We start from the raw sequence: 22,872 nt of genomic DNA on the forward strand, positions 1-22,872 counted from the left end.
TTCCTTTTATTTTACCTCAGCCTTTGGTGGCGCTCCCCTCTATTACCTTATATTTTAGAAGAAACGTCCGCAGACCAGGATTTCAACCATAATGCCCTGCGGGCTAGGACAGCAAAATTAGAAGTTTTAGCTCCTAGTCTAACAACCTGTAAAATGGCATGTCCAAAAATAAATTGGCCAATTTAAGAGCTTTAATCCTATCTTGAATTTCATCCAAGGATGTTGCCATTGGAGACCTTAATGAACAAAAATCTTTTTCAAATAAGCCTCCAGCTTCTTGTCCATCAGATCCTTAAAAGAGCAGCTATCCTCAATAGGAATAGATGTTCTCTTAGCCAGAGTGGGAATGGCCCCTTCAACTTTGGGTTCAGTATACTAAGGGTCTTTAATGGAGTCCTCAACAGGAAACATTTTCTTAAAAATGGGAGACCGGTTTCTCCCATTCCTGTGAGATAATCTCCCTAGCATGGTCCGGCATAAAAAACCCCTCCAAAGTGGAAGGTTCATCAAAGAAACTATTAAGTTTACTAGATTTCTTAGGAGTGACAATTACAGGGGTATTGGAGTCATCTAAAGTAGCTAAAACCTCCTTTAACAATACACAAAGGTGTTTAAGCTTAAGGGGCCTATATATTAAAGGTCTTGCGGACGTGATCATTATGCTTGGGACGTAGCAGGAGAAATTTGAGGTATTATTTTAACAGCATAATCCTGAGAGACATTAGGCTCAAAAAGGTTACCTTTATTTTGCAAGGTTTTCTTGACACATGAAGAATAAAATTGCATAGGAGCTGCAATTTGTGCATCTAAATATAATAAGCATACATTCATGAGAGGCTCTTTCTCCATATCAGACATGTTGTAAAACAGTAAATAAACTTGTACAGATAAGTTTCAAAGATTTTAATATTCAATTAAAATAAGCCAAGGAAAAAATACACCATACATTTTATCCCAAATTAGGATCGAACCCCAGCTAAAATTATGTGAGAAAAGTTAAGAAAAAACATTTTATAAACATCAAATAAACTTCTAAAATACCCCTCAGGCAACCCCACACCTCAATTACTGAGGTGCCTTACCGCTACCAATTAAGACCGGATCATCCAGAAATGGAGAAAAACTACTTTTTCCTCAGAAACGTTATGAAGTAAAGCCAGTCATGTGACTGCAACTGTCGAGCTCAAATTACTGCTGCAACACAGAGAGGCACTACTTCCTGGTACACTGAGTACCAGAAATAACCGTATTTTTAAACCTGACAGTTTAAAAGGTTGCATTGTTTTATTTTAAAGCAAAGAGGAAAGGAATAAGCTGCTGAAATAGAAAATTCAGCCTTACTTTCAGATTAAACTTGAATTGTTTTATCAAGTAAATATGTGTCAGAAAATAAAGCCTAATAAAAACATTTTACCCTTTCTTTTTAAAAGAGTTTAAATGTTAGTCTCACACATGCTACAGTGCCTGCTTCATGCCCCAGTGTAACCCATACAACAGGATTATCTATGTCCCAATAAAAGAGCAGTGTCTTTTAATTTGCTAAGTGTATGGTCTCCCCAACTGGAAGAAAAAGCACTTACCTGCTCCTCTATCTGGCATGTAGACAGTTAAGAGGTATGAGAAGACACAGTTCCTTTGAAAAAGAAAGAACAGAGTAGCCAATTCTGGCTTTCTAAACTAGGGCAGCAATTGTTAGGAAAATGCAGTAAGTACTTCTTTACAAGTTCCTAACTGTTTTAAAGCCACCACTACCCAACTGCAAGGAATGACGTGGAATACGACTATACCCCAAAACTTGCTTGTAGATTAAATCAAAATTTTTCTTCAGACACCTAAACTTCACCTCCTCCATGCACTGAAGGCAAAGAGAATGACTGGGGGTTGTGGGTAAGGGAGTGATACTTAGCTGTTTAACTGTGGTGCTCTTTGCCTCCTCCTGCTGGCCAGGAGTGATATTCCTAACAGTAATTACTCAAGCCATAGACTCACCATATCTTAGGAAAGAAAGAAATATTTTTAATATAACTATATATAAACATAGGGATAATTTTCCCATAATCCTAATGGCCCTGTTAACTTTTTGCCAAGTGTCCTTTGTTCACATTTGTTATCTGCTTTATTTAGGCATAGTTTACTGTGCTCTAGCTTGCCACCATTGCTCGGTGTAAATTTTGCATATGTTTCATTTGGCTTAAAATTTACAGTATGTTAAATGCTTCAGGAAATCTGAAGACATTAATTGGGATACCAATACTGGGAAAACATTTAGTTTGGGATGGGTAGAGTGAAATATTGTGGAAAAAGAGCAAAGTTTAAAGGGACATGAAATCCAATTTTTTTCTTTCATGATTTAGAAAGAGCATGTCATTTTAAACAACTTTCTAATTTACTTCTATTATCTAATTTGCTTCATTCTCTTGATATCACTTGCTGAAAAGCATATCTAGATATGCTCAGTAGCTGCTGATTGGTTGCTGCACATAAAGGCCTTATGTGATTTGCTCACACATGTACATTGCTATTTCTTCAACAAAGGATATCTAAATACTTGAGCAAATTAGATAATAGAAGTAAATTGGAAAGTTGCTTAAAATTGCATGCCCTATCTGAATCATGAAAGTTTAATTTTGACTAGACTGTCCCTTTAAAAACAAACAACCCACATATAATAGTAAATAGTATCATACTAAAACAGAAATGCATGTAACATGAAAAACCATTCATTTATTTTCAGAGAATGGCTAATAAGCAATGAATAACTATTTTTACTTACCACAGTGTGATTCATCAGAATGATCAGAACAGTCAGGTCTAAAATCACAAATCTTTGTTAGTGGTATACATTGGCCGGTTGTCCTACATACAAATTCTTCATTTGTGCAGTTATTAATAGGTAGAGTTGCACTGGTTGGGGTTTGTAAAGGGATTGGTGACCATGTTGGCAGAACACCTGTAAAAATATGGAAAAAAATGGTTATTTTATCCATAATGAAAAAGTATGTTTTTAGAAAGTAATGTTGTAATTAAGAAAATCAAGAAATACATATAAATTGATTATATGATTCATAATGTGGCTAACACCCAAGTGTATTTGAGACAATATCCGATAAAATAACATGAGCCTTTGCATTGCTTGTTATACCATTATGTGACTCTGCCCATTTTTGCCAATGTGATAATCTGACACACTCTGTTCTAACATGGTTCTCTGATGGTCAAATCTGAGCTGTGGTATCACATGGTACACTTTTCACTAAGATCTATTCTTTGTGTTAGGTCAAATAATCCAGACATAAATTCAGGATACCATTCTTAGTTGAATTCATGCTCAATATTTTGCTTAATTTTTTTAAATTTTGTAGTCAATAATCTTAATCATTTTTTGCATCATGAGGTTCATGCAGGTAATTGACAACTTGATACTTGATTTTTGTAAGCATGATCTTTTAGAATAACAGACAGCTTGTTCAAGGAAAATTGGTTAAAAGGACAGTCTAGTCCAAAACAAACTTTCATTATTCAGATAGGGCATGTAATTTTAAACAATTTTCCAATTTACTTCTATAACAAATTTTGTTTTGTTCTCTTGTTATTCTTAGTTGCAAGCTAAATCTAATTTCTAAGCACTTGAAGGCCGCCTCTTAGATCAGGGCATTTTGACAGTTTTTCACCACTAGAGGGTGTTAGTTCATGTGTTTCATATAGATAACACTGTGCTCATGCATGTGGAGTTCCTTGGAGCCAGCACTGATTGACTAAAATGCAAGTTTTTCAAAATAACTGAAATAAGGGGCAGTTAACAGAAGCTGAGATATAAGATAATCACAGAGGTAAAAAGTGTATTAATATAACTGTGTTGGTTATGCAAAATTAGGGAATGAGTAATAAAGGGATTATCTATCTTTTAAAACAATGAATATTCTAGATTGTCCCTTTAATTTTAAATTCCTTTTAACACAAAGTGTCTTATTGGTTCTGCATTGCACTGTTTATAACTTACACTTGATATCCATGCAGCATGTATATAATAGGAGCCATAAAATACTAAGGAGAAATGTGTTAAACAACAGAGGTATAAATGAGTGATTCATTATAATAAAATAAATGTACAAAACATTGTACAGCTGCTGTTTGTTTTTTGTTATATATGTTATAAAAACATTCCACTCAAGAAAAATTGCAGAATCAATATGAAAAAATACCCAAGTTGCATAGCCTATATTTGCAGGTTTGCAAGGGTATTTATTGACAATCGTTGCAAACAATAAATAGGTGATTATTGGAAATATAAGAGATTATAAAATTGAATACATTGTTTTATAAAACACATGTTAATGTACTGGAATTTAAGCTGTGTATTTGATTTTGTAGACGGGGGGACAAATTATTTGTAGAGAAAAGTACACACACACAACACCAAAAGTACACACACACATGCACACACTATAACAGGGAGAGTAGATATTTAGGGGGGAGGGAAGTGAAAGCTTAAAAAATAATCAGAGAGAGAGAGAGAGAGAGAGAGAGAGAGAGAGAGAGAGAGAGAGAGAGAGAGAGAGAGAGAATAGGTGCAGTCTTTAGACCGCTGATTCATAACTTCTGTTTTCGTCGGAAACAAGGGGCATCACGCTCCATACAAAGCTTGATAAATATGCCCCATAGAATAAAGCCTTATAAATATAGATATGTACCCCTAAATAGACAAAGCCCACAACTGCAAACTAACCCTACACTACTTAAACCATAAATCACCAGTATCCCACAGCAATAAACTTCCTAACCTATTAACTCTTATACCACCAATAGCCAACCACAAACAACCCTACACTACTTAACACCTATACAGTCAATAGCCCACTGCAGACACCACTTAACTACTCAAGCCCTATATCGCCCATAGCCCACCGCAATAACACCTACAGTACTTAACCCTTATACCACCCATAGCCCACCACAATAACCCCTGCACTGCTTAACCCTTATACCGACAATAGCCCACTTCAATAACCCCTATACTGCCAAAACCCCTAACCTACTAATCCCTATATTGCTGAAACCCTCCAACGCAAACTACCCCTACACTACTTAACCAACCCCTCCCACCTCTAAGATAACACCCCCTAAACACTCCATTTACAAAAAAAAAAAAAAAACTATTATGAGGGGCATGTCAGGATGGCAGCCATGACAGGTTACATCTTCAGAAGTTCCCAAGAAAAACTAAGATAATCCGCCGATTATCCTTCATTAACTATAGCATCCTCACTGGGGACCACAAGAAATAGTCTATATATCCTATGTTGATGTGTACCATACCAAAATCAAGGTGTTTTCCTTATCTGGGGCCAGATTCAGACTGTAGAGACATTGGGCGGTGGCCTGTTAATGAGACCTCGACACCCCCCCCCCCTGTACATCAGGGTTTAACATCTCTTGGCCTACTGTAGCCTCAAATACTCAATTTCTGATAACATATGCATACATAGCTAAATAATTTCAACTATATATAGAAGAGAAGACTAGATAGCTCTCTTTGTTGCTGTGATTTCACGATTGTGTTATAACAGACTGTTCGCAAGAGAAAAGGGCAGAAAACCTCACAGTAGTGAAAGCCCTCTTAAGGAACTTTGGGAACCACATGAGCGTTAGATTGCACCAGTTCCTAACTGACATACAAGCAATGGTGCAGAGAGACCAAACCAACTGAGCAACCCTCAGAGATACAAAACACCATTGCTCCGTTTGCTATAATTACTTATCACCTTTCTGAGATGAAGAGAGATCCTTCTGCTTTACACCTGCCCGGGCTCCGGGGGAAGCGGCCGGTCCGCTGGAGCAGGAGCTGAACCACTTGCATCGACATGCAGGAGAAACCATGAGATTCCCCCTCTACATCAGCAGCTCCGGATCAAAGTATCCACCTAGATCGTCCAGAAGTGTCAATAGAGCAGCATACTGCACTACTCCGCAAAGTGAGAAACTCAGCCTTCCCATCTGATGCATCGCTGTGCCCAACTGTGTATTCTTCCAAGATGGAATTTCCTTGTGCATGCAGCATGCTTACACTCGAGTGAATACACCTCCACAACAGCGTAGATTCAACAAGAATGGTGTAGGTTAACTGGTTGCCCTATGATTACACTAATGAGGTTAATTTACGGCTACCCCTTCACGCCATTATAGGTAAATACCTCACAGACATTGAGATACCATAGCCTACCTATTCTGAGTATCACTCTCTTAATCTCACCAATGTTCAGTATCCACCCAGGTCAGGACATTCAATTTCATATTTTATTGATCTTATGGACTGTCCAGTTACCGTACTATACTGTGTTGTTTGCTTAAAGTTTAAAGGCTATAATAATATATTATATAATCCAGAGACTAAAGTACATGATATACGCTCAGAAGCTTTTCAATGTTATACATTCTGGTTGGAATACTAGGTGGTCTTGTGTCTCTACATCAGCTATATAGCTGCCTGGGTGGGAACGGAGCTATATACGCTATAGATGTAGTATAGTACTATATTCTGCATATCCTAGTTTGCCCTAGACAATTGAGTACTTGATATAGTGAGCCTCTGCCCTATTACCCCTTTGCTTAAACCTCCTTGTGTCCAGCAGTTTATCGTTCATTCTTATACTAATATTTTAATAGCCACAGGCAAATAATAATTAAGATTTACAACTACACTAGTTAATTTTAGTGGCAGTGAATTATTATGAAGAATGTACATCAACAAAGTGGTCAATTAATTATCGGCCAGATTACGGGTCTTGAGTTATGAGCTGTGCGCTGCTAACAAGCAGTTTTGTCTCACCGTTCACTTACATGCAGCACTGGTATTACAGGTTTTTACAAACCCGTCGTTAAAAGGCAAGAAGAGAGCGTTGAGCAAAATTGTGCTCCATACCGCTATTCAATACCAGCGCTGCTTAAGTCAGCGGTGAGCTGGTCGTACGTGCTCGTGCACGATTTCCCCATAGACATCAATGGGGAGAGCCGGCTGAGAAAAAGTCTAATACCTGCCAAAAAGCAGCATAAAACTCAGTAACGCAGCCCCATTGATTCCTATAGGGAAACACATTTTATGTTTCCACCTAACACCCTAACCTGAACCCGAGTCTAAACACCCCTAATCTTACACTTATTAACCCCTAATCTTCCGTCCCCGATATTGCTGACACCTACATTATTCTTATTAACCCCTAATCTGCCACTCCGGACACCGCCGCCACCTACATTATACTTATTATCCCCTAATCGGCTGCCCCCAACATTGCAGACACCTACATTATATTTATTAACCCCTAATCTCCCGCCCCAATGTCGCCGCACCTACCTACACTTATTAACCCCTAAATCTGCCACCCCCAATGTCGCCGCCACTATATTAAATGTATTAACCCCTAAATCTAAGTCTAACCCTAACCCCCCCTAACTTAAATATAATTACAATAAATCTAAATAAAATTCCTATTATTAACTAAATTATTCCTATTTAAAACTAAATACTTACCTATAAAATAAACCCTAAGATAGCTACAATATAACTAATAGTTACATTGTAGCTAGCTTAGGGTTTATTTTTATTTTACAGGCAAATTTGTATTCATTTTAACTAGGTAGAATAGTTATTAAATAGTTATTAACTATTTAATAACTACCTAGCTAAAATAAATACAAATTTACCTGTAAAATAATACCTAACCTAAGTTACAATAACACCTAACACTACACTACAATTAAATCAATTAACTAAATTAAATACAATTAAATAAATTAAATTAAATTAGCTAAATCACAAAAAAAACAACAAATTACAGATCTTTAAACTAATTACACCTAATCTAATAGCCCTATCAAAATAAAAAAGCCCCCCCCCAAAATAAAAAAACCTAGCCTAAACTAAACTATCAATAGCCTTAATAGAAATCTTCGGGGATTAGTGTAAGGATTTTTTTAAGGGTGTATTGGGTGGGTTTATTTTTTAAGTTAGGGCTTTAGGCCTGCAATAGGCCTTAATATAGTGGCGGCGACGTTGGGGACGGCAGATTAGGGGTTAATAAATGTAGTTAGGTGTTGGTGATGTTGGGGGCAGCAGATTAGGGGTTAATAAATATAATGTAGGTTGCGGCGATGTCCGGAGTGGCAGATTAGGGTTTAATAAGTATAATGTAGGTGGCGGAGATGTTAGGGGCGGCAGATTAGGGGATAATAATATTTAACTAGTGTTTGCGAGGCGGGAGTGCGGTGGTTTAGGGGTTAATATGTTTATTCTAGTGGCGGTGATGTCTGGAGAGGCAGATTAGGGGTTAAAAATTTTATTATAGTGTTTGCGTTGCGGGAGGGCCTTGGTTTAGGGGTTAACAGGTAGTTTATGGGTGTTAGTGTACTTTTTAGCATGTTAGTTATGAGTTTTATGCTACAGCGTTGTAGTGTAAAACTCATAACTACTGACTTTAGAATGCGTTAGGAATCTTGGAGGTAGAGGGTGTACCGCTCACTTTTTGGCCTCCCAGGACTGACTCGTAATACCAGCGCTATGGAAGTCCCATAGAAAAAAGGGTTTACGAAGTTTACGTAAGTCGGTTTGCGGTAAGGCCAAAAAAGGGTGTGGTGCCCCTAAACCTGCAAGACTCGTAATAGCAGCAGTAGTGAAAAAGCAGCGGTAGGACCTGTTAACGCTGCATTTTCAGCTTGACGCAATCTAGCCGTATGTGTTTTATTTTTGTACTCATTCAAGCTGAACTCTTTTCTGTACTGTACTCAACTAAGGTATTGCATAATCACTCAGCGCAAAGTATGACATATTTAAATTAGAGATGTAAACCCTACTATTTCACGCATCCTGAGAAAAAAAGCTTAAATGTCGCTATAGCCCTCCTGTTTGATAATGGTCTCATAATATTACCTATTCCAGATCTATCTATTTCCTCACTGTTTTTATTTATACCCATATATGCAGTGTACTGGATTATATCAACCCATGAGGGCCCCTAGATCACTGCAGTTTATATTTCAGACTATATGGTACTATTATTCTAGAAGCTACTACTCTTCAGTCCATAAGGTGCCATACAACAGTAAGCTATTATATAACATGTAAGTTATTCACCGTTCATTAGTTTTTGGTTATGTATTGCATCATATGTTATATCTAGGTTTAGTATACTCTAGGCTATTCAAAGGGCCGTTTATCCTCCTTCATTTTACATTTGAATATTTCAGCTGCTAGTTCTCCCCTTCTTAGACTCATAAATTTGATCAGGTCCAAAAATGACCATCTATATCATTAGCTAATCTAGAAGTTTCCCCTATACTATATTACTCCAAGTGGTGCTTACCTGTTTATACTATACATCATAAATAGCGGTGCTTACCCGCTGATACTATACATCATAAATAGCAGTGCTTACCCGCTGATACTATACATCATAAATAGCGGTGCTTACCCGCTGATACTATACATCATAAATAGCGGTGCTTACCCGCTGATACTATACATCATAAATAGCGGTGCTTACCCGCTGATACTATACATCATAAATAGCGGTGCTTACCCGCTGATACTATACATCATAAATAGTGGTGCTTACCCGCTGAATATTAAGCTATAATTTACTATTTTCTATTTACAATGGGGTTCAGAAGTGGCCCCTCCACAACACATATTGTATTTTCCCTTACCTTAAGTTTTAGGCCCAACTGGGGTCTTATTAGTAGTTATCATGTACACTTGTATTTCCTATATCTGATGACCTCTTGAGGCCAGTTTAATAACTATGATAATATGCTAATATTATTCAACAAAAATGAGGTTCCAAGACATTATTGACAGATAGCAAATAGTTTTTTTTATTTTATTAATTCTTTGATGTACGCGATACTATTTTGTCTAACCATTGCAACTTTTGGCCTGAATATTTTCTGTCTGTATGTTATTGTGTATTTATATACAAAACCTCAATAAAAGAATATTTGAAGGAAAAAATCTATCGTTACAGAAAAAAACAACTCTACCAAAAATAAAAAATAAACAGTTATGTCTGTATTAAAAATAAGGCCCCATTTAAAAAAACAAAATAAAAACCCTGACATAACACTATGAGGCCCATTTATCAAGCTCCAAATGGAGCTGGAGGACCATGTTTCTGGCAAACCTGCAGGCTCGCCAGAAACAGCAGTTATGAAGCAGCGGTCTAAAGAGATTGCAACAATTCAACCCGATCGAGTACGATCGGGTTGATTGACACCCCCCTGCTGGCGGCCAATTGGCCGCGAGTCTGCAGGGGGCGGCGTTGCACCAGCAGTTAAGAAGAGCTGCTGGTGTAATGCTGAATACGGAGAGCGTATTGCTCTCCGCATTTAGCGAGGTCTGTCGGACCTGATCCGCACTGTCCGATCAGGTCCGACAGACCATTGATAAATAGGCCTCTAAAAGTTACTATGACAGTAGTCCTTAGAAGGGCTTTTTGTATTTTAATCAGCTTTTACAGTTAAGTATAATGAAGATCATTTAGATTAAACAACAGTTAGTTAGATGTAATAAAGTGTGTGATGTCTGAAAAAATGAAGCTTATGGGCCCTGCAGAGATTGTGGCTCTGTTACTCCAAAATTCATCAAGGAAAGGACCTAAGTGACGCTGAGCTGCATGCTTGGTCTCATAAAAACAAATGGACCCACATTATTCATCCTTTAAAACTACTCACAATTAGTTGCAAGCTTTATTGTGGCAGGATCTGGCAAAACTTCAAATATACTCAAAAAATAATAACTAACGTAATTAAAACATGCAATTATGTATGTCTTTTTAAATAATGTAATTTATATGCACAGTAGATATTAATTAAAGGGACAGTTTAAGCAAAATTAAACTTTCATAATTTAGATAGGACATGCAATTTTTAACAACTTTCCAATTCACTTTAATAATCAAATTTGATTTGTTCTTTTGGCGTTCTTTGTTTAAAGCTATATCTAGGTAGGCTCATATGCCAATTTTTAGGCCCTTGAAGGCCACCTCTTATCTCAGTGCATTTTGACAGTTTTTCACAGCACTCGTTCATGTGTGCCTATATAGATACCATTGTGCTCACTTCAGTGGAGTTATTTATGAGTCAGCACTGGCTAAAATGCTGTCAAGAGTCTGTCAAAAGAACTGAGATAAGGGACAGTCTTCAGAGGCTTAGATACAAGGTAATCACAGATTTAAAAAGTATATTAATATAACCATATTGGTTTTGCAAAACTGGGTAATGGGTAATGAAAGGATTATCTATCTTTAAATAATAAACGTTTTGAAGTAGACTGCCCCTTTAAGTACATTAAATATCTGAATAGAAAATGTTTCAAAATATTTAAATTTATAATTTTGTGGTGATTTACAATTCTTTAGAAAAATGTATCTAATGCTTTTAAACAGAAAATCACCATGAAAGTCTGTGTATATTATTTTCTGCATAACAATAAAGCTTCTGATGAATATGGTATATGATTCTTGATTAGATACCTGTACGGATGGTAATTGTGAAAGTCTTTGTGAAGGCAGCGCTGTTATGTTTTTTGTGGCACTTGCTACTAATAGTGGTGAAAGCAGAACCCTGACTGTGGGGGAACTGGTTGTTGATATTTTAGAGGTGGTATTGAACTGGGTTACTTGTGGTATTCTTGGGGCCAGATTTATCAATGGGTGGGAGCACCATCAGCTGCAGGTTCGAAAGCTGCTGCTTTTTAACCCACTTCACCACTGTTATGTGGCGTATGTCAGTCCACCCAAACTTTTCTGATCAGAGAGATTGACAGCCCTTGCTCACGCTCAACTGGTTGCGCTTAAGCAGGGAGAAAGATTGCACGCTAACCATAGTGTGCAATAGTAAATGCATGCAGCGTATTATTGCCTGATAGACACAAAGCTGGTCGGACAGGGGTGAAGATGTACGTCCCTATCCAGCTTACTTTGTTAAATCTGGCCAATGGAAGTGATAATCGCCCTCTTCACAGATAACTTAGGCTTCGCTTATGTTGCAGAAGATGTAGAGAACCAAGACTGATAGTCATCAGTTGGTGATGATTGAAGGCCCTTTATATCATTTCAATTTTATAATTAATTAGGACATTTCTCCACCACTGTTGATCTTAGACAAAGCACTAAAATGAAGATTATGAAGGTTCCATACTTCTAGAAAACAACTGATATAACTCAGGGCAAACTCTATAGTTATGCAAATTAAATTATGGAAATGTATATAATTTTGGTAGGTAATTAGCAACATAATTAATAATGTCAGTTTTTCCTATTTTCATGCAGTTTTTTTTATATTTTTAAATACATCATTTTAGTTTTGTTCTTACCGTTATAAAGTGTGCAGTCTAAGAATGACAGATCATCTATGGCTATGTCTCCAGTAAAACCGTCTCCTACCATACCCATAAGCATTAGCTGAAAAAGAGCACATTTTAAAGTTATTTATCCATCCCAAAAGAATAGAAACCTTTTTCACTTTGATACAAAATATCATAAGTACAGATTCTAAATTAGTCACCATTATATGTATAAGATAAAAAAAAAAGTTCCCAAGTGCAGGGTATAAAAATAAAAAAATCTTTATTCCGTAAGTTAAAAGGTAAACAAATCATTCATGGTGAATGTGGTAAAACATACATAGGAATGGTCTAACGCATTTCGGCTATAACATGTTGCCGTTTTGATAGACCTAGGTCTATGAAGGCCTATAAACCTGTAACAGCTACAACATACTGGACTAGATTACAAGTGGAGCACAAAATATTGCATTCGCGAAAGCGATATTTGAGCTCCACTAAGTAATACCAGCGCACACAAATGTGCTTTTGATAGACTAGGTCTATGAAGGCCTATAAACCTGTAACAGCTACAACATACTGGACTAGATTACAAGTGGAGCACAAAATATTGCATTCACGAAAGCGATATTTGAGCTCCACTAAGTTATACCAGCGCACACAAATGTGCGCTGGTATTACAAGTTGAGCGCAATGCGAACATGTCCTCATGTTCACATTGCTGGGAAGCATTGCATTCATAAGAGCGTGCTTCCATAAGCTCCAATGGGAGCCTTGTTCTTATGCTGTGAGACACGGCATGAGAATTAGCACATATATACACATACTAACACATAAATATATATGTATATAAGCATATACATATATATTTACTGGTAACAAATAGTTCCCATAGACATCTATGTAAAGGCACTTTTCAGTTTTTCTAGCACCCCACACCCGCCAAATTTAAACCTTCATAGCTGCTTATTGCAGTTGTTTTATTAAAAAATGAAAATGCTACATCTGTATTTTTTAATAAAGTGTATCACACTTGATTTTGGAAGCATTTGGTGGACATTTATAAAATTAACCAGAGATCTGACCTCTGGTAAAAAATGTAAGACGATACACGAACAGCCAAATGCATTATTGGATGAAACAGACAAAAAAGGATGATTGCTTGACGAAATCGATTTGTTCATTTGTTCATGTTTGGCACCAAAAAAAGGTTGCAGGAAAGGGTAGAAGGAGTTATATTGTTTGGTTAATACGTTCCTTTTTTGTAATGATGTACAGGAGTCTGACCATTTATTTGCCCATTGTCCGGTGTCCAATCCTTTCATAGTATTACTAATAACTGATGTTAGGGACAGCAAGTCAGGCACTAAATGTTGGAGTTGTATATTCTTTCAATTGTTCAAATCCTATAATGTAAGATTTATGTTAATATTAATTGTCTATCAACTAGATTACAAGTTGTGTGCTAAGCCCGGTGCGTAAACAACTCAAAACATTTAGCGGTACCACACTTTCCACAGCGCTGCCATTACAAGATTTTAAAAAAACCTTCTTGTGTTGTACGATATGGTGCAATAAGCTCCATACCGCACAAAAGCCAAGTCCTGACTTGACGTGCTCATGCAGGTTTTCCCCCATAGACATAAAGGGAGAAAAAGTGTGAGAAAAAAACTAACACCTGCGATTGCAGAATGGCGATCACTATAACGCAATCCCCATTGTTGTCTATGGAGACAAGAAAGTTTATGATAAACCTAACACCCAAACATAAACCCCTAGTCTAAATTACCCCTAATCCACTGCCCCCCGACATCGCCAACACTAAATAAATATATTAACCCCTAATCCGCCGCCCTCCGACATCACCAAAACTACAATAAACCTATTAACCCCTAATCCGCCATCCCCCCGACATCGCTAAAACTTAATAAACCTATTAACACCTAATCCCGGCCCACCCGCATTGCCAACACTACAATAAATCTATTAACCCCTAATCAGCTGCCCACCCGCATCGCTAACACCTAAATAAAGCTATTAACTCATAATCCGTCGCCCCTCCGCATCGCAAATACTAAACTAAAACTATTAACCTCTAAACCGCCAAACACCCACATTGCAAATACTCAACTTAACCTATTAACCCCTAAACCTAACACCCGCTAACTTAAAATTAAAGTTACAATATAACTACCTTAAAATTAATAAAAAAATACATGTAGAATAAAAAAACTAAGCTTAAACTATAAATAAACCTAAAACAAAAGAGTATCCAAAGCACGTCCAAGTTAGAGAAAAGAGTCCCTTGATATCCAATTTATAGGTAAAAAACAAGCCTTTATTGTGGAAATTCTACAGGATAAAACATGGTCATAAAAAACTCTCAGCAGAGAGACAAGAGAAAAAGGTCTGACCGGTTTCGGCCCAGTGTGGCCGTAGTCATAGACAGTTAACAGGTACCCATAGAGCACACCTTATATACCTGTTAACCACTCCCCAACTGGGAGTGGTATAGAAGAATAGATTAAAAACAAACTTGTAACTCTGAGCTGTTAAGAAAAAAGGGGAAATATATGGTATAAATATAATGACAAATGGAGATTTAAATGGATAATCAAATATAGATATGGACTGTAGGCATTTGTGATAATATTCATTTAAAGGTAGATGTGACAATAGATATATTAATAAATATATAAATAGATGTATACATACATATTTAAATACATAGACTAATCTGAACCTATTAAGAGATAACAGAAAAGAGTAAAATATGTAAATGAATAAATGTTGGAACAGATTTCAAAAAGGCCAGTTGAACCACTAGTACATAAATATAAATAATAATAATAAAAAATATATTATTAATTTTCATTATACAGATGTATTAAAGAATCAGCAATCCATATGAAAGAATATAGGATTATTATTAATAAATAAATATCTAAATATGAACTAGAGAGCCAAATAATCGAATGGCCATGCGGAGTGTTGAATATAAAAAATGCTTCATACACTAAACCTAAATATTTATCAATATCATAAAGTTATACACAACACACCTTAACCTAATAAAATACCTGTCAGCCCAAAAATGGTATTAATTAATTAATAAATGACTGTGGGTTTTAACCACCTCTAAAGTGTCAAGGAAAATATCCAGTGAAATATGTGTAGAGTCAGGTACTATCTGTGCCCAAAATTGACAATATCGAATTCCGAATTGAAACCCTCAGGTACCAGGCTACCGAGCCTGTGAATCCAATAAATCTCTTGCCTGGAGAGGATATGAAGTAAATCACCTCCCCTAGGTGGTCTGGACACAGACTCGATAGCCCGCCACCTGAAGGTTCCAACATCTCCCATATGTACATCCAAAAAATGTTTGGATAGAGCAGAAACAGCCCTTTCCTGGGAAACGTAGGAGAGATGCTCTCTAATCCGCTTGCCCACAGGCCTAGTCGTTCTACCAACATATTGTTTCTCTTGTTAAGTGTATCCAGTCCACGTATCATCCATTACTTATGGGATATTAACTCCTCCCCAACAGGAAGTGCAAGAGGATTCACCCAGCAGAGCTGCTATATAGCTCCTCCCCTAACTGCCATTCCCAGTCATTCTCTTGCACCCAACGAATAGATAGGATGTGTGAGAGGACTGTGGTGATTATACTTAGTTTCATACCTTCAATCAAAAGTTTGTTATTTTATAATAGCACCGGAGTGTGTTATTCCTTCTCTGGTAGAATTTGAAGAAGAATCTACCTGAGTTTTTCTATGATTTTAGCCGGAGTAGTTAAGATCATATTGCTGTTTCTCGGCCATCTGAGGAGAGGTAAACTTCAGATCAGGGGACAGCGGGCAGATTAATCTGCAAAGAGGTATGTAGCAGCTTATTATTTTCTGACAATGGAATTGATGAGAAAATTCTGCCATACCGATATAATGTAAACTCAGCCTTAAATGCAGTAGCAGCAACTGGTATCAGGCTGTCATGTATGTATATTTTACACTTCAGTATTCTGGGGAATGGCACTTCACTGGAATTATACTGTATGCATAAGACTTTAGCCTAATTTGCAGGGACTAGCAACAGGCTTTTTAATAACACTCAATTTATTAATGTTAAACGTTTTTTGCTGGCATGTAAAATCGTTTAATTTTCTGAGGTACTGGGTGAAAAAATGTTTTGGGCACTATTTTTTTCCACTTGGCAGTCGTTTTATTTAATTTATGACAGTTTACTGATCTCTCTCACTGTTATGTGTGAGGGGGAGAGGTGCTTTTGCTACGCATCAAAAAATTCAGTCAGAAGTTTATTGTCTTCCCTGCATGATCCGGTTCAGAACTCAGGGGTCTTCAAAACTTGTTTTGAGTGAGGTAATCACTCACAGCAGATCTGTGAGATTGTAGTTGACTGTGATAAAAAAACGTTTATTTCTGTATTTTTTTTTTTTTTTTTTCTGCTATCAGGGTTAGTTATCCTTTGCTAATGGGAGCAATCCTTTGCTAAAATTGTTTTTTTACAAAGATTTGATGCTATAACTTTTCAGTTTATTAATTTTCAACTGTCATAACTTTTTCTGTGCTTCTTATAGGCACAGTACGTTTTCATATTATAGTAAATTACTTGAAAAGTATTTCCAAGTTGCTAGTTTATTTGCTAGTGTGTTAAACATGTCTGATTCAGAGGAAGATATCTGTGCTATATGTGCTAAAGCCAAAGTGGAGCCCAATAGAAATTTATGTACTAACTGTATTGATGCTACTTTAAATAAAAGTCAATCTGTACAAATTGAACATATTTCACCAAACAACGAGGGGAGAGTTATGCCGACTAACTCGCCTCACGTGTCAGTACCTGCATCTCCCGCTCGGGAGGTGCGTGATATTGTAGCGCCGAGTACATCTGGGCGGCCATTACAAATCACATTACAGGATATGGCTACTGTTATGACTGAAGTTTTGGCTAAATTACCAGAACTAAGAGGTAAGCGTGATCACTCTGGGGTGAGAACAGAGTGCGCTGATAATATTAGGGCCATGTCAGACACTGCGTCACAATTTGCAGAACATGAGGACGGAGAGCTTCATTCTGCGGGTGACGGTTCTGATCCAAACAAACTGGATTCAGATATTTCAAATTTTAAATTTAAGCTGGAAAACCTCCGTGTATTACTAGGGGAGGTGTTAGCGGCTCTGAATGATTGTAACACAGTTGCAATACCAGAGAAAATGTGTAGGTTGGATAAATATTTTGCGGTACCGGCGAGTACTGACGTTTTTCCTATACCTAAGAGACTTACTGAAATTAATACGAAAAGGTGAGAGTAAGCGCTAAAGGAGCTTAAAAGGCTAACAGACTTGTGGCTAAATCTTACAATTTATTACCTTCGATAAAGGCTAAACATAAACAGATATCACAATAAGACCACAATAACACAATAAAATTAGAAACATGGATCCATGTCTAACTTCTAAAAACAAAAGTACATAATAAAATCTCCTGGGAGATGCGAATTACAGTGGGAGTGTTGACACTCCTTGATAGTGATACACAAGTGTGGGAAGTTGAGTTATAAACCATAAAACGATTCCAAACTAAATGGTGAAAAAATGGTGGAAAAAGTAAAATGTGAATGTTCGTGTTAAACCGTGGGTGTGTCCTCCAACGTTGCTGATGGGTAGTGAGAGGTTTATAGTCAAATATAGATGTTAGATGAAGTTGTAGAAAAAATGAGTAAAAATGAGTGAAAAAATATATAATTCAACCTTTAGGCAAAGGTCATTTAGAACCAAATTACAAAAAACAAAAAGCAAAAAATAGAAAAAATATTAATAAATGAAAAAATCCACTTTGGTGAAATCATATATGAAATGTAGCAATCCAAAAAAAGAGTTCGTGTTGGTTGTGTGCAAAAAATGGGGGATTAAAACAAATTCTGTGCCAGTGAGTTCAATGTCCCATCCGGTGTTAAAAGTAAAATCACAATAAATAGCAACAAAAAAACCATATGTCGACGTGTTTCGGCCTATATAAGGCCTTTTTCAAGACAGTCTTGAAAAAGGCCTTATATAGGCCGAAACACGTCGACATTTAGTTTTTTTGTTGCTATTTATTGTGATTTTACTTTTAACACCGGATGGGACATTGAACTCACTGGGCACAGAATTTGTTTTAATCCCCCATTTTTTGCACACAACTAACACGAACTCTTTTTTGGATTGCTACATTTCATATATGATTTCACCAAAGTGGATTTTTTCATTTATTAATATTTTTTCTATTTTTTGCTTTTTGTTTTTTGTAATTTGGTTCTAAATGACCTTTGCCTAAAGGTTGAATTATATATTTTTTCACTCATTTTTACTCATTTTTTCTACAACTTCATCTAACATCTATATTTGACTATAAACCTCTCACTACCCATCAGCAACGTTGGAGGACACACCCACGGTTTAACACGAACATTCACATTTTACTTTTTCCACCATTTTTTCACCATTTTTGATTGACTTTATATTTGATTGACATTGTGAGTTTGGAATCGTTTTATGGTTTATAACTCAACTTCCCACACTTGTGTATCACTATCAAGGAGTGTCAACACTCCCACTGTAATTCGCATCTCCCAGGAGATTTTATTATGTACTTTTGTTTTTAGAAGTTAGACATGGATCCATGTTTCTAATTTTATTGTGTTATTGTGGTTTTATTGTGATATCTGTTTATGTTTAGCCTTTATCGAAGGTAATAAATTGTAAGATTTAGCCACAAGTCTGTTAGCCTTTTAAGCTCCTTTAGCGCTTACTCTCACCTTTTCGTATTAGTACTATTATCAGCCTACTAGGAGGCTAACTGTTAGTAAGCTTAAGGCCCCACTGTAGCGCTCGGTCCAATTCTCTCCATTTTAGACTTACTGAAATTGTTACTAAGGAGTGGGATAGACCCGGTGTGCCGTTCTCACCCCCTCCGATATTTAGAAAGATGTTTCCAATAGACGCCACCACACGGGACTTATGGCAAACGGTCCCTAAGGTGGAGGGAGCAGTTTCTACTTTAGCTAAGCGTACCACTATCCCGGTGGAGGATAGCTGTGCCTTTTCAGATCCAATGGATAAAAAGTTAGAGGGTTACCTTAAGAAAATGTTTGTTCAACAAGGTTTTATATTGCAACGTCTTGCATGCATTGCGCCTGTCACGGCTGCAGCAGCATTTTGGTTTGAGTCTCTGGAAAAGACACTTGAATCAGCTCCATTAGATGAGATTACACACAAGCTTAAAGCCCTTAAGTTAGCTAACTCATTTATTTCAGATGCCGTAGTACATTTAACTAAACTTACGGCTAAGAATTCCGGATTCGCCATTCAGGCACGCAGAGCACTGTGGCTAAAATCCTGGTCAGCTGACGTTACTTCTAAATCTAAATTGCTTAATATACCTTTCAAAGGGCAGACCTTATTCGGGCCCGGGTTGAAAGAAATTATCGCTGACATTACAGGAGGTAAAGGCCATGCCCTGCCTCAAGACAGAGCCAAACCTAAGGCTAGACAGTCTAATTTTCGTTCCTTTCGTAATTTCAAAGCAGGAGCAGCATCAACTTCCTCTGCACCAAACAGGAAGGAGCTGTTGCTCGCTACAGACAAGGCTGGAGACCTAACCAGTCCTGGAACAAGGGCAAGCAGGCCAGGAAACCTGCTGCTGCCCCTAAGACAGCATGAATCGAGGGCCCCCGATCCGGGAACGGATCTAGTGGGGGGCAGACTTTCTCTCTTCGCCCAGGCTTGGGCAAGAGATGTCCAGGATCCCTGGGCGTTAGAGATCATATCTCAGGGATAACTTCTAGACTTCAAATTCTCTCCCCCAAGAGGGAGATTTCATCTGTCAAGGTTGTCAACAAACCAAATAAAGAAAGAGGCGTTTCTACGCTGTGTACAAGATCTTTTATTAATGGGAGTGATCCATCCGGTTCCGCGGTCAGAACAAGGACAAGGGTTTTACTCAAATCTGTTTGTGGTTCCCAAAAAAGAGGGAACTTTCAGGCCAATCTTGGATTTAAAGATCCTAAACAAATTCCTAAGAGTTCCATCGTTCAAAATGGAAACTATTCGGACAATTTTACCCATGATCCAAAAGGGTCAGTACATGACCACAGTGGATTTAAAGGATGCTTACCTTCACATACCGATTCACAAAGATCATTACCGGTATCTAAGGTTTGCCTTTCTAGACAGGCATTACCAGTTTGTAGCTCTTCCATTCGGATTGGCTACGGCTCCGAGAATCTTCACAAAGGTTCTGGGTGCTCTTCTGGCGGTACTAAGACCGCGAGGAATTGCGGTAGCTCCATACCTAGACGACATTCTGATACAAGCTTCAAGCTTTCAAACTGCCAAGTCTCATACAGAGTTAGTACTGGCATTTCTAAGGTCGCATGGATGGAAGGTGAACGAAAAGAAGAGTTCTCTCTTTCCACTCACAAGAGTTCCCTTCTTGGGGACTCTTATAGATTCTGTAGAAATGAAGATTTACCTGACAGAAGACAGGTTAACAAAGCTTCAAAATGCATGCCGTGTCCTTCATTCCATTCAACACCCGTCAGTAGCTCAATGCATGGAGGTGATCGGCTTAATGGTAGCAGCAATGGACATAGTACCCTTTGCACGCCTACATCTCAGACCGCTGCAATTGTGCATGCTAAGTCAGTGGAATGGGGATTACTCAGACTTGTCCCCTACTCTGAATCTGGATCAAGAGACCAGAAATTCTCTTCTATGGTGGCTTTCTCGGCCACATCTGTCCAGGGTGATGCCATTCAGCAGGCCGGACTGGACAATTGTAACAACAGACGCCAGCCTACTAAGTTGGGGCGCTGTCTGGAATTCTCTGAAGGCTCAGGGACAATGGAATCAGGAGGAGAGTCTCCTACCAATAAACATTCTGGAATTGAGAGCAGTTCTCAATGCCCTTCTGGCTTGGCCCCAGTTAACAACTCGGGGGTTCATCAGGTTTCAGTCGGACAACATCACGACTGTAGCTTACATCAACCATCAGGGAGGGACAAGAAGCTCCCTAGCAATGATGGAAGTATCAAAGATAATTCGCTGGGCAGAGTCTCACTCTTGCCACCTGTCAGCAATCCACATCCCGGGAGTGGAGAACTGGGAGGCGGATTTCTTAAGTCGTCAGACTTTTCATCCGGGGGAGTGGGAACTTCATCCGGAGGTCTTTGCCCAAATACTTCGACGTTGGGGCAAACCAGAGATAGATCTCATGGCGTCTCGACAGAACGCCAAGCTTCCTCGTTACGGGTCCAGATCCAGGGATCCGGGAGCAGTTCTGATAGATGCTTTGACAGCACCTTGGACCTTCGGGATGGCTTATGTGTTTCCACCCTTCCCGATGCTTCCTCGATTGATTGCCAGAATCAAACAGGAGAGAGCATCAGTGATTCTAATAGCACCTGCATGGCCACGCAGGACTTGGTATGCAGATCTAGTGGACATGTCATCCTGTCCACCTTGGTCGCTACCTCTGAAACAGGACCTTCTGATCCAGGGTCCCTTCAAACATCAAAATCTAATTTCTCTGAAGCTGACTGCTTGGAAATTGAACGCTTGATTTTATCAAAACGTGGTTTTTCTGAGTCAGTTATTGATACCTTAATACAGGCTAGGAAGCCTGTTACCAGAAAGATTTACCATAAGATATGGCGCAAATACTTATATTGGTGCGAATCCAAGAGTTACTCATGGAGTAAGGTTAGGATTCCGAGGATATTGTCTTTTCTACAAGAAGGTTTAGAAAAGGGTTTATCCGCTAGTTCCTTAAAGGGACAGATTTCAGCTCTGTCCATTCTTTTACACAAACGTCTGTCAGAAGTTCCGGACGTTCAAGCTTTTTGTCAGGCTTTAGCTAGGATCAAGCCTGTGTTTAAAACTGTTGCTCCACCATGGAGTTTGAACTTAGTTCTTAATGTTTTACAGGGGGTTCCGTTTGAACCCCTTCATTCCATTGATATCAAGTTGTTATCTTGGAAAGTTCTGTTTTTAATGGCGATTTCCTCGGCTCGAAGAGTCTCTGAGTTATCTGCCTTACATTGTGATTCTCCTTATCTGATTTTTCATTCAGACAAGGTAGTTCTGCGTACTAAACCTGGGTTCCTACCTAAGATGGTCACTAACAGGAATATCAATCAAGAGATTGTGGTTCCATCTTTGTGTCCTAATCCTTCTTCGAAAAAGGAACGTCTGCTACACAATCTAGATGTAGTCCGTGCCCTGAAATTTTATCTACAGGCAACTAAGGATTTTCGACAAACGTCTTCCCTGTTTGTCGTTTATTCTGGTCAGAGGAGAGGTCAAAAAGCTTTGGCTACCTCTCTCTCCTTTTGGCTTCGTAGCATAATACGGTTAGCCTATGAGACTGCTGGACAGCAGCCTCCTGAAAGAATTACAGCACATTCTACTAGAGCTGTGGCTTCCACTTGGGCCTTTAAGAATGAGGCTTCTGTTGAACAGATTTGCAAGGCTGCAACTTGG

General features: G+C 38.1%; 1 protein-coding gene across 1 annotated transcript in view; it reads right to left on the bottom strand.

Annotated features, from left to right (window-relative positions):
* The window catches only part of MALRD1 (MAM and LDL receptor class A domain containing 1), a 998,487-nt gene that overhangs the window by 728,627 nt on the left and 246,988 nt on the right, over positions 1-22,872 (bottom strand). The window contains exons 10-11 of the mRNA XM_053715701.1: positions 12,362-12,449; positions 2,774-2,950 (exon numbers count right to left, since the gene is read on the bottom strand). Coding sequence (XP_053571676.1) covers positions 2,774-2,950; positions 12,362-12,449 — 265 coding nt within the window. The remainder of the gene's footprint in view (positions 1-2,773; positions 2,951-12,361; positions 12,450-22,872) is intronic.

Source organism: Bombina bombina, chromosome 5 (genome assembly GCF_027579735.1).
Source record: "Bombina bombina isolate aBomBom1 chromosome 5, aBomBom1.pri, whole genome shotgun sequence".
NCBI classification, from domain to species: Eukaryota; Metazoa; Chordata; class Amphibia; order Anura; family Bombinatoridae; genus Bombina; species Bombina bombina.